The sequence below is a fragment of the Colius striatus genome, chromosome 7, assembly GCF_028858725.1.
Source record: "Colius striatus isolate bColStr4 chromosome 7, bColStr4.1.hap1, whole genome shotgun sequence".
NCBI classification, from domain to species: domain Eukaryota; kingdom Metazoa; phylum Chordata; class Aves; order Coliiformes; family Coliidae; genus Colius; species Colius striatus.
Window position 1 is genome coordinate 16,957,160 of NC_084765.1, and position 13,056 is coordinate 16,970,215.

General features: G+C 42.9%; 1 protein-coding gene across 3 annotated transcripts in view; it reads right to left on the reverse strand.

Annotated features, from left to right (window-relative positions):
- Window positions 1-13,056, reverse strand: part of BRSK2 (BR serine/threonine kinase 2) — a 321,793-nt gene that overhangs the window by 81,838 nt on the left and 226,899 nt on the right. For all 3 annotated transcript variants that reach the window (XM_061999607.1, XM_061999606.1, XM_061999605.1), the window contains exons 4-5: window positions 10,757-10,897; window positions 604-720 (exon numbers count right to left, since the gene is read on the reverse strand). In XM_061999607.1, coding sequence (XP_061855591.1) covers window positions 604-720; window positions 10,757-10,897 — 258 coding nt within the window. The remainder of the gene's footprint in view (window positions 1-603; window positions 721-10,756; window positions 10,898-13,056) is intronic.

Below are 13,056 nucleotides of genomic sequence, written 5' to 3' on the forward strand. Positions count from 1 at the left end.
TTTTTGCTGGCAACTAAATTGCCATGAAAATGTTTTTAGATTACCCCCGCAATAGTCTTCCAAGCAGACTCCTTTGTATTTGTATTCACGCCCTGCTCGCAATTGCAAAGGACCTTGCTGCGTCCCTGTCAGTCCTGAATTTGAGCTGACACTAAGCAGTGTGGACCATGAACAGGAAGAGCTGCAAGCAGGCAGCCTAATCAAGGCATGCAAATTCCATTTCAGAACACCTAGAATTTTTTTTTAACCCCTTAATACTTTTAAAGCTTCTTCTGAAAGCAGCCAACAGCACTGCTTTCGGTTCTCAAGATGTACATAGCCAATGAAAGCAAATACAAGCTGGTCTATGCAGATGAATCCAAACCTGAAAACTTTGATTTTTATGTGCATACGTGACACCTACAGAGGTCTGGCTTTCACTGTAAAGCATTAAAAACCCCTTCTTTTATCTATCTTATACACGATGTGCATCACATCAATTTATTATTTTTCTGGGAAACAACAATACACAATTTCAGGCTTTATGGAAACTCTGTTACTAGAGACAACTTTTATATCTGGAAATCTGCCACTGATTTTTGCAATATCTTCCAAGACACTCACCCACAACTGGTTTCTAGTAAGCTGTCCCCAACCTGCAGTGATGCCATCCCAAAGTCTGCTATCCGGATGTTGTTCTTTTCATCCAGCAGTAGGTTTTCTGGTTTTAAGTCCCTGTGGCTGTAAAGAGAGGATCAAAACATGAGTTAAATTATCCACAACAGTGTTCCCACTCCAAAACTTGTTCTTTATCCAGCACAGCATCCAACTTTTTGTATTTTGATTTCATTTTTTCTCCTATCTGATGCAGATGAACACACATATCCAAGATCCAGTCTTCACAGTTCTCTAGACAGTACCCCAGATGGCCACTCCTGATGTATGCAAGGCTTGAGCCTGCAGTGCCCTAGGAGGAAATGAACATCTTCAGCTTCCAGTGACACCAGCACAATTTGAGGGACAGACTGAGGGAAACATGTAGGAGGAGAATTTCAGCTTGGATGTAGGGCTGATATACTCCCTCATATGTCAGCTCCTTAAGGTAGGAGGCTCCTTAAGGTACCCATCAATACATTGCCAAGAACAGGTAACAAAATGAGTGGTATCTAGAGAAAAAAGCATCCCTGTTTTTAAATGCTACTGCTGAAAGGCCCTATTGGGAGTTGCTTACATATGCATATGGCTTTGAAATAATTTTGGGTAATTAGCTCTGATGGAGAATCCTCTTCAACCCAGCACTGCTTACAACTGAGGGTGCTAGTAGTGGGAAAGAAGAGAGAGGATTCCCTCTTTTCCATCAAAATTTGATTTTCTTATGATTTGCCAACATGGGAAGAGTCAGGCAGCCACAATTTTCGGGATAGTAACTCCTGCTTTAGATCAAAAGGATCATGTATTGACTAATTTATTAGTCTCCGTCACCCACAGCTGCCATCACAGTGCACTCATGCCTGTTTCTTAGTACTCAACTACTTTTGTACAACTATTACATTTACTTGATTTCGTATACAAAGAATGTGGCCAGTGGGTTGAGGGAGGTTCTCTCCCCTCTACTCTGCCCTGGTGAGACCTCGTCTGGAGTCCTGTGTCCAGTTCTGGGCTCCCCAGCTCAAGAGGAACAGAGAACTTCTAGAGAGAGTCCAGCACAGGGCCACCAAGATGATCAGGGGACTGGAACATCTTTCATATGAGGAAAGGCTGCCGGAACTGGGGCTGTTTAGTCTGGAGAAGACTGAGGGGGGATCTCATTTAATATTTACAAGTATATACATGGTGGGTGTCAGGAGGTTGGGGCCTCACTTTTTTCTATTGTATCTAGTGACAGGACAAGGGGTGATGGGATGAAGCTGGAACAAAAAAAGTTCCATTTAAACACAAGAAAAACCTACTTTACTGTTCAGGTGAGGGAGCCCTGGCACAGGCTGCCCAGGAAGGGTGTGGAGTCTCCTTCTCTGGAGGTCTTCAAAACCCACCTGGACATGTTCCTGTGTGACCTGATCTGGGTGGACCTGCTTTTGCAAGGGGATTGGACTGGATGATCTCTTAAGGTCCCTTCTAATCCATAAGATTCTGTGGTTCTGTGAATGATCATGGCAAAGCATGACCTGAGCACAGGACATCCACATGTGTTTCTCCAGCCTGGATGCATTCTCACTACATCTTACCTTATACTTGAGGGAAATAGTGAAGCTACGTGAAATGCAAAAATGCTCCCCTTCCACACCTCAAAGCTACCAGCCTTAGCAGACCTGCTACAGGCCTGGCTGGAGCAGAACATACGTGAACCTTGAACCAGCACTACTCCCAGGGCACTGAGAGGCACTGAAAGGGACAACACCTTTGAAAATGGCCACAGTGTTCACTAGTGAAAAGGATTCTCCTCTCCATTTCACCTTGTCTTCCTCTCAGCTGGGATCAACAACACAGACAGTTTTAGGCCTGGGTTTTTAGGGAGGTTCAAGTAGGAAAATGAGGTTCCTATAAAGTGGTAAATAAATTCAGGGTTTTTTTTGAGAAAAAGAGAAAGAGGATGAAGGGTTCCACCACCTAAATTCCAAATGTGGAGTAAGCTTGTGCTTATTGTGCTTACTAAGAAACTTGTGAGCTTGTGCTTGTGCTGTGCAATGCTTCTCATGCTACATGGGCTGATGGTGATCTTTAGGCAGAGATCCTGACCCTCCTCCCAGAGAACATTTTGAAAGCCTTGTTGGGACATGGACGTTCATTTTATCCAGACACCAAAGTAAGACCAAGAAAAAATATCAGCTCTTCCCAATAGGTCACTGAGCAGAGAAGAGAGTGTGGATTTTGTTGAGAATCACTACATTTATTGCTGACTGAGCCCTAAAAGACAAGAATTTTCATACAGCAGTTTTGCATCTCTCTGACCCTTCTCCATCCCTCTTTCAACACGATCCCCAGTGCCCAGCATGGGTGGTTAGCACAGGAATTTCACAGCAGCCTGGATATTTTTTTTGTTTTTCATATTGTGGCAATGCTCCTCTGAGAAATCAGAGTGCCAGTGGGATTGGGCAGCACTTTTACATTCTATCACAAGAGAATTTTATGCCCCAATGAAAGTTTTCTGCTATCCATCTTTGGACCACTTTGAATTTGCTGGGGTAGCATCATGGGGATAGAAGTCTGTTCATGAGTGTGCACCAGAGTGGCAGAACCAGCATCACTGCCAATGGGAATGAGACTTCCTCTCTCTGCATTTACATTTCCCATCTTTGTATTGCCAGCTTTTTAAATGCCAGAAGGAAGGGAGAGTAGCATATGGGAGTAGGGAAGGCTTGTTATAATTTACCTAAGAGCCCAGCAGCCTGGACAGCCTCATGCATTCATATTTGGAAAGAATTCTCCTATGCCAAAGTGAAACAAAACAAAACAAAAATCCAACTGTATGTGGTAATTACTTGGCATTAATGGAACATTGCAGAGTAAATGCATTTAATTTGGTCCCATTCCAGCTGATCTCTCTGGCTCTTCATGTCTTATATGACCGCATCAACTCCTCTCTTTGCAGGTGAATAGAGGACTTGTTACCCTTTTGTTGTTCTACAGGCTCTAAAGCTGTAGAGGCTTTATCACGTGGGTGAAAAAATGAGAAGAAATCAGATTCTTACTGACAAATACAGTAAACTCTCCTATTGAATCCTGTGTATGCTAATAAAGAATATAAAACAGAAATGCAAGACTGCAGAAGAAGTCAGTGTAAGCTTGATCCAGACTGTCCACAGATTCCCAGAGGTCCTCAATCAAGACAATGGAGCAAGAAGTTGGTACCAGGAGCCTGCATATGGCAGGCTTTTGAGATGAGAGCATGCGAGTGAAAGGGAGCCATTAAACAAGCCATGACAGGGGAAGTAGACACTGTCAGACTCTCCAGGTCTTTTTTCTACCGATTGCAACAAAGGCTTTGCAATTCCTTTGCAGCTGATAAGGGATACAGAGAGAGGTCTGAAAAAAAGTTGTCCCATGGAAATGGACACAGTTCTTGGAGCTGTTGCATAGAAAATGAAAGGCACGCATTCGTGTTACCACGTGTCAGCTTCCCACTTACACACTGGCCATGCTTGCTTGCTGGTCACTCCCAGGGATGCTACTCAGATAGCTCCTCTAGCTCCCTCCGTTGCCTTTCTAGTCCGTTTTCCTGCTCTGGGAATATGCCTGTATCTGTACTGCAGGCAATTGCAGCATACATTAAAAAAAAAAAAAAAGAGAAATAAAACACTCTGTCTCTGTCACAGAGGGCTGGCAGAGATTTTTGGTGTTAGGACAGACTCCAGATCTTGGATTCAAAAGAGCTATATCAGTCGGCATGAGATGACAAACTAACCCATTATTTTTAAGTGATTTTTGAGCTGAAACATTCATATCAGTTTCTATGACAACTCGTTGTAGGTCACAGATTTCTAACCCAAGAAACCTCCTAATTGGAGTAGTTGCAGGTCATTTGTACTAATCAAATTGTTGGCTACTTTGCAAATGCTTTTCTTACTGACCCCAAACTCCCAGAAGGGCCAGACCGCAGAATAATTGTTCTGCAGTATGCCTCTTAGAAGTGTCTGATGTGATGGTTTTTATCAGTAATAATTAATAGTATGAGAAGCAATATTTTTAATTTTCTTGTGCAGAAGATTCTTTCATCTTATTTTCTCTTGCTTCTGCAAATCCGATCCAAATGTGTAACTTGTATCTACTTACAGAAGAATCTTAGTTTAGAGCCATGGTTGCTATGCTCAAATATAGTAAGTTTTCACAGAATTCTGCAGAACAAGTAAATATAGTTATAGTTAGTAAAAACATATCAGGAGGCCCAGAGAAAAGTTTGTATGTATGGTGGTTTTTCCTGGGTGAGGTTTTTGGTGGCGGTGGGGCTAAAGGAATGCCTTCTTTAAACAAAGATCTGCCAGAAGCTTCCCCTGTAGCTGATAGGTCTAGGGACAGTCAATTCTAAGATGGGCCCCACACCTGACCCAGGCCTGGCCAATTAGTGATGGACGTAATGCCTCTGTGAATAACATATTTAAGAAGAAGTTGCTGCACAGTTGTTAAACTGCAACAGCAACAGGGAGTGAAAATGTGAGACATCTCCACAGACACCAAGGTCAGTGGAGAAGGAGTGGGGGGAGGTGCTTAGGCCCTGAAAGATTCCCCTGTGATCCGATCATGGTGAGGCAGCTGTGCCCCTGCAGTCCGTGGAGGCTACTGGGGAGCAGAGATCCACTCACAGCCTGTGGAGGACCTCATGCAGATGCATGCCTGCAGGAGGCTGTGACTCCGTGGGAGGCCCACATTGGAGCAAGCTCCTGGCAGGATCTGGGAGCTCATGGAGAGTGAGAAGCCCATGCCAGAGCAGGTTTGCTGTCAGGACTTGTGATTCTGTGAGGGACTCAGGCTGGAGCAGCACCTTCAGATGCCTGAAGGACTGTTCTCCTGGTGGATGACTCATGTAGAGGCAGGGTGTGAGGAGCTGCCCCCATGGGATGCCCCATCATGGAGCAGTTCTTGAGGAATTGTATCCCATGGGAAGGACCCCACGGTGTAGCAGTGGGAAGTATGAGGAGGCCTCCGCTGAGAAGAAGCAGCGGCAAAGTCCATCTGTAATGAACTGACCATAACCCCCATCCCGCATTCCCTGCATTGCTGGGGGGGAAGGAAGGAGAGTCCTGGGGAGAGGGAGGGGTGGGCGGAGGTGTTTTAAGATTTGGTTTTATTTCTCATCTCCCTGTTCTTATAGTTCATTAATAAATCAAACCTTTTTCTCTCCAAGTTGAGTCTGTTTTGCCTGTGACACTAATTGCTGAGTGATCTTTCTGTCCTTATCTCAACTCACAAACTGCTTGTTATATTTCTCTCTACCCTGTCCAGTTTAGGAGGGAGAGTTATATTGCAACTTGGTGAGCACCTGGTACCCAGCCAGGGCTAAACCATCACAATATGCCTGAAGCCTTGCTTGCTTTTTAACAATTATTTCCATTGATCTATTAAAATATACGGCTTCTCTCTACCAATCTCACCCCAAAACATATACTCATGAACAGAGTGTCAGGTCAGATTCCCACTTCTGTACTTGCCAGAGGATGTTACCTGGTTATGCTTACAATAAGACTATGCCATTTTTTGAGTTTCCAGTGGCTTATGTAAAGCAAGAAACTTAAAAAAATACAAGTTCTCTGACTTTAGCTGAGCTGGTAACTTTGCAGCTGATGTACTTAGCGAGTTTTCTCTGGTTCCCTGTACAAGAGAAATCTGAAAATTTGTCACTGTTTTAGAGAACGGCTCAATCACAGATCTGAAACTCCTGGATTCAGGCAATGATTGGTGAATCTCAGCTCTCAATGTGGGAAAAAAATATACCTTTCTCACTTCTGATGGTCTGAAAGAAAACGTGAAAACCTAAAGACTCAAGAACTAGGAAAAAAAATGAAACCAAACCAGAAACAAACTTCATTAAACTCCTCAACTTCTAGACTAGTTTCACATTTGGAGGCCTTGAGTCATGATTTCCAGGTGTCCAGCTGCTGCAGTCTTAAGTGTCTGACAGACTCTCTCTGCAGAACACCACAGCATGCTCCTTATAAATGCAGTGAGGCAGAGTAGGAGTCACAGGAGGGTGGCACTATCTGACAGAACATGGCACCTGGCATTCCTCGGCTTTCTCTGTTTCTCAAGACACCCAAGATTTCTCCCTAAATGCATGCTTCCTTCACTGACAGTGCTCTGCAGATCCTGCCTGCAGGAATATACCAGGGGTTTTGGAGCTACTGCTGTGAAATCTTGAAGCATTATTTTATGAGGAGCCTTCCCCCTCCAGCTCTGCACTGACAGGAAGAACACAAGGCAAAGTCAAACAAAGCTCTTATTCATTGCCTCAGCCCCTCAGTCACACACCCCAGTGCCTACGCATGCACACGCAGACAGTCTTCAGCAAGAGCCTGTGCGTACTCAAGCGAGCACAGCCCCAGGCAATGAAAGGAGAAGGGGCCCTCATAATTGTCATTTATCAATATTCATAAAGAACCTGCCTTAACCCCTCTTGTGCATGCTCGGGAGAAAAACCACAAAATGAAACCCAACCAAAATAAAAATAAAATGAAATAATCATCTTGCTGCTCATCACCGCAGGGGATTTCCTCTCAATGTCACCACTGCCCTGTGCAGTAATTGGCATTATCTGTTATCTCTGAAGCCATAATAAGGTTTGCCACGGGGCATTTTCTGTAATCATATTTTTATTTGTCAGCTTGTGAGCTACAGACACCAAATATGAGCTTGACCAAAGCAAAAACCCAAGGCACACAAAATCCGGGTGCCGCCAATCCCAGCTCTTGCTGGTGATGTCAGGCGCAGCCAATGAGGCTCTCGCCAGCGCTCCTCGCCCCGCTCCCACCCTCTGTGGGTGCTGCAGCAGTCCCCTGCTCCCAATACAAGAGTCTCTTCCTAATGAAAGCAAGGATTTGAGACCTACCCAGATACGTGTGACTACATTGTTTCTGACGGAAAATGCAGGCGGTGCTGACTGAGCCCAGAGCTCTCTCACAGTGTGGAGGCAGGATATTCAAAAGGGACTATTGATTTAGGGCACCCAGCTGAGACGTCTTAAAGGCCTTGAATTTAGGAGAGCAGACACCCAGCATTAGGCAAATGGCAAATCAGGAGAAAACACATCAGTTATATCCAAAGAAAACTTCCTTGGCTAGGATGGTCTCATCTTACACTGATGTCTGAGCAGCCCCGGGTTCCTCTGCCATTTCTTGCACTACTGTGGAGCATGCCCGCAGTGTGGTGCAGAGCCCTCAGAGCTAGCACAGAGGAAGATCTGGAAGCAGAAGTAATAATGCTGCATCACTGAGCTAACTGCTCAGCTTGCCAGCCCAGGCAAAGCAGGAAGGTAACACAGATCCACTGTTAGCAGGATCCAATGTAATAGCTCTGCATGATGCTGTTTGATTGCAGTCATGGTTGCATGTTGGTCCCTGGCACAGCACAGTGCTATGTACACAGAAAAGTCCTTGGAGAACCCTACAGTGGGTTACCTGTAAGCCTTTCCCCACAGTCAACCAGTACCACAAAACCCCGTAAGTGATTGCATCTCAGGTGAGGTACATAAAATATTTCTGCACTGATTCCATTAAATAATAACGACAAACAGAAAGCTCATACGTTTTTAAAATGACACACAGACTCAAGCTCCAAGCCTATTCTACTTCCCTGTCTGAGCTGCTTGTCTGGAAACACCCCACAGACACAGTTGATCATTCTGCACAGTAGCAGCAGAAACATTTTACTGACAGGAGGACTGGGGAATCCTTTCTGATTTTTTGATCCAGGAATCCTGATGCATCAATGCATTTTGAGCAATGAAAGCTGAATGTGGTTACATTCTGCTGTGAAAGTAAGCTGCAGATATTTCACAGTGTTTTGGGAAGCATAGGAAGAGGATGAGACAATGATACGGGGCTGAGGATACCAAGCTATCAATCTGTTCTGCCAGTAGGTTAGAGGCACCCACATTTAGTCGTTAACCAAAGCAGAAGCCTTCATTTTTCAACGTGGTTATAACTGGATAACCTGGCTGATGAGATGATTTGTCATTTTACTGCCCCACGACAGGACAAGGTCAGGCTTCATTGCTTAGGAAAGCACATTAAGTTTTACACTCACACACATGCATGCACATATATATTTATGTATGCTCTGATTTTCAAAGAGTGTTTAATGACAACTGTCCAGAATACAACACAGAGTCTAATATAACATAGACCACACACATCTCAGAGTGACCTGGAGGGAGGGAGAGCTTATGACTTACTGTTCAGCACTAGGTTCTAGTTGAGTGGGAGTTGGCAAGGAGGCAGGGGATTTACTTCTAAACAAGACTACTGCCCATGATCCAATATGTTTAACAGAGGAAAATGGATTTCTCAAGAGATATGCACTCCACCTTGGAAATTCCACACATTGTTAAACCTGCAGAGGTGCTTGTCTGTCTGACAGCCTTGCCACAATCCTTACTCAGTTTATTAAAGTCTGACATACCCAGTGGTATCCATTGCAAGCCCAAAGGATGAGTATGTACATGTATGCTTCCATAGACATTCCTGTCCCAATGGAGATTCATATTTCTCTGGAATATTCATTTGGAAGAGCAAGTACTTTCTCTTCAGTTGTACTTAAACATTTTTGAGCCTTCTTGGATTGGGTCTCTCAGTGTTAAGCCAGGTACGGAACAGAAACATGTATGTTTGCAATCCATCAGTGATTACGCTGCACGGTGTAACCAGCTGTGAAGTACCGGTTGTACAACCTAGCAACGATTATGCTGATTATAAGAAGATCATAATCATTCAACCCAATTGATTAGCAGTTAGAAAAAATTGCGGCGTTTGACGAATAAAACTTGTCAGATGTCTCTACCAACAGAGAAAATTTGGGCCCTCTGGTGAGGGCGTGCTCTCAGCTCCTCTGAGAGTTTTTCTGGCTAAGGTGACACTGCCTTTGCCAGGTAGTCATTGTCCTCAGGACCTTCTCACTCAGATTTATGACCTTTGAACTGTCTCTTCTGCTAACAGCATGCTCTTCTTAAGAAAAGCTCTTACTTCTCTTGGCATTATGAGAAGTATGCTCTCTTTCAGATAAATATTTCCAGTTGAATTGAGTCAGAGATGTAGAGGGAGAGGGCTAGAAGTGCAAATTAAATATTTAGGCATCCATTTTTGCTGTGGCCATTCATTCTGTGGCTGTCTGATTTGTGAGTTCTCAGCATAAAACTGGGGGTACTGAAAATCCCTGTACAGTTACTGAGAAGAAACTCCACAGTAATTATGCAAATCCACCTGCTGAAATATCTGTCAGTGGCCCTTGGCCTCCTGAAGTGGGAGTCTATGGCTGGCTGTGGCTATGGAGAAGCAGTCATGCAGACATAATGTAAATGGTCTGCTCGAGCCAATCTAACTGCAAGGAGCTGCATTTCTGAGAAACAAGCAGGCAGTTATGGGGTCAGCAGCTATACAAAAACTCTGTGCTCAGACAGCTTACAACTTGATTTCAGTACAATTTAAATTACCTAAACTTGCTGAAGATGAAGGAGAAACTGGTCCAATTTAAAACACCACCCGAAAGCACAGGTTAAACCACACTCAATGGTTAAATCATATAACTGAGTTAGTGAGTATCAATAGCAGTCAGATCAAGGAAATTCTTCCCTACTGGAAAGGAAATTAAAGGCAATGGTGACTCAATGCCCAGAAGGGACTCAGTAAAGGTTGCCAAAAGCCAGCAGGTTTCCAAAAACTGAAGGAAGCTATAAAATGACTTTGCTGTATTCATAATTATCCCAAGTTTCTTCAAGGATTCATTTTGACATAGTGTATGTAATTCTCAGTTATTAGCAAGCTGCCCAAGAATGATGAAAATTAAACTGCTTTTCCTTGGTGGTTATGTTTTTCCTGGTTAAAGCATTCCTTGTGAATGAATCTGTCCTAGTAAGAAATGACAACTTTTTCTATGAAAATTCTATCTGTGACTGGTGCACTGTCTCACACACAGCCAAGAATTGAAAAAAACACGTCGGCACATTACACAATGCCTTTAGAGCTTTCTAATATCAATTACTTAACAGTAAGTAAGTAAAATTATCAAGAAATAAGATCCCTTTATTCTGTGCTTTTATATAAGAGCTAACTCCAACCAAAATGGCTGTACTCACCATATTGAATGACTATGGCAGAAATCTAAAGCAGAGATGATTTGTCGGAAGAACTTCCTGGCTTCTTTTGGTGTCAATCTTCCCTTTTTTACGAGATAGTCGAAGAGCTCCCCACCTGACACATGTTCTAGCACCAAATACCTAGAAAATAACAAAGCCGGGATTTTGTAAGCACATTATCATACCAAGCCCTGTACACTCCTATAGTTACATACAATTACAATTATATTATAATGATATAAATACAATTACACAAAAAGTGTACTGGAGAACACTTTTGCAAGGGACAGTGGAAGAGTATCAAAACTTCAAAATCAGAAATGATCAACATTTTCAACAGGGGATCTGCAAACTTCAGTCACGTCATTGTTGGATTCAGTGTTCAGTATAATAGCGAGAGAGAATCTGGAAGACAAAAACAACTCAAAGGAAGAAAAGAATAACAATGTATAAGCTTTCTCATTAGCTCTTAGAGCTAGGGTGGAGTAAGACTGAATTCTAGGAAGCCTTAGGACCCTTAACAAAGCTGACAGTTCCTTTATAAAACAGCGGTGGCAAAGCTACATCCCCATATTGTTCTGCTTAGACACCTGAGAACAAGACAGTTTTCAACAAATTAAAGGGAATTAGAAAAAAAAAAGGTGAATAGTTTAAATGATTAAAAAAGAGAAAAAGAACTACATGTGTGCAGCCTACATAAGGGCTTCAGCTTTAGCTGCTGAATGGCAGTGATGTCCTGAAGTTGCTGCCCTCCCTTACAGCTCACATGTGAAAAATGTGACAGAGTGAAAAACAGGGATGCAGGAGCAAATGAGGAAACCCCAGACCTCACATAGCACTCCTGGCAGTTGTGAGGAGAAGAGTGAAATCCTCTGGGAGGAAACAACTTGCCATGCATGGACTATCTGTTATTAGAGTACGGGAAATGAAAGGCAGCCAAGCAGAGGAAAACTTAGTATAAATCTCTGGAAACGTTGGCTAATAATGGGAATGAAAGAGTTTCCCCAGGGAATTGGTAGGAAAACCATCAACTGCACCATTTAAAAAGAAACCAGATCTAATATGGACTAAGCAATAAACTCCTATTGGCAAGAGGATTGCTTGAAACCTCTATGGGTATTTTCCTTTTCCATTGTGATTTTGTGCTCTTGTGTCCCCTGCCAGCATATTCTATTCTAATACAGAATGAAGAAATTCTGCAGTGAGATTGTTTATTCAGAATTCGAAATTATGAGTTTAAACAACAAATTATTATTGTTTTTACTGCAAAATCACTTTTTTTTCCTTTGGCTCTGCTAGCTAGTTTACACTCTGTGAGGCAGACACCTGTATTCCTTCCTTAGTGCCAGACTCCTTTTGTTTCAGGGTTGCATGGCAAGGCTTGTGATCTGAAAGGTCTCAAGAGACGTGACCAGAAAACTCGCAAACATGAATTAGATATTTTTCCAAATGAGTGTACTTCACTGTCCTTGCCTCCCAGCAGCAAAGCAGACCAGGCTGAACTATGTGTGCAGTATGATCCCTATCTGTCAATGCTTTGCTGTACAGCAAGCTAGTTTTATTACCGGTATTAGTCTTCAAATTTGAGTGGACAATGAACACAATTAATCCAGGATACTGTCTTTTCTGTACCTCAAGCAGCATAATCTCAGAGGATAATTCTAAATCTGAAATGGAAAGAGGGACTAAAAGCTGTTCTCAGGAAAGTAAAATTGGCTTAATGATAATGGCATTAGCCTTGAAGTTGCAAAACGGGGCTTGAGTTCCTGGTCCATCATCAGCTTCTGTGTGACCTGCATGTGTCAGGTGTCAGCCTGCACAAGGAGAAAGCACTTCCCTGCCTTGTGGAAATGCAGCAGAGAAGGCAGTAAGAGATCAGCATCAATGTTATCTTGATGGCTATGTAAGTAATACAAGAGCCCAAAAAAGTGGATAAGAAAATAAAATTATAAACTTTAGGGAATTAAAATGGTATTCCCTGCAATTGTTATTAAAACAGTTGCAAAAAGTATTATAATATTGACCTTTTAACACTGAAATGAGTACAAAAAAGAGAAAAAGCTTGACTCGAAAATCACATTTGGAATATGTGGGTTATCTTCTCTTCAGGAAGGGATGAATAGTTACCAAACTGCCTACTGAGTACACCTTGGTAATTTGGAGATCACCATTTAACCAGATTACATTTTCTGAGCAAGACCTTGAACTTCCGAGCAAGGTCAGAAGAAAGCTGACGTGCAGTAGCCAGAGGCAGGATGGTGTCTACGTTTTGAAGTCCGGATCCTCACTTTCCAATCCTT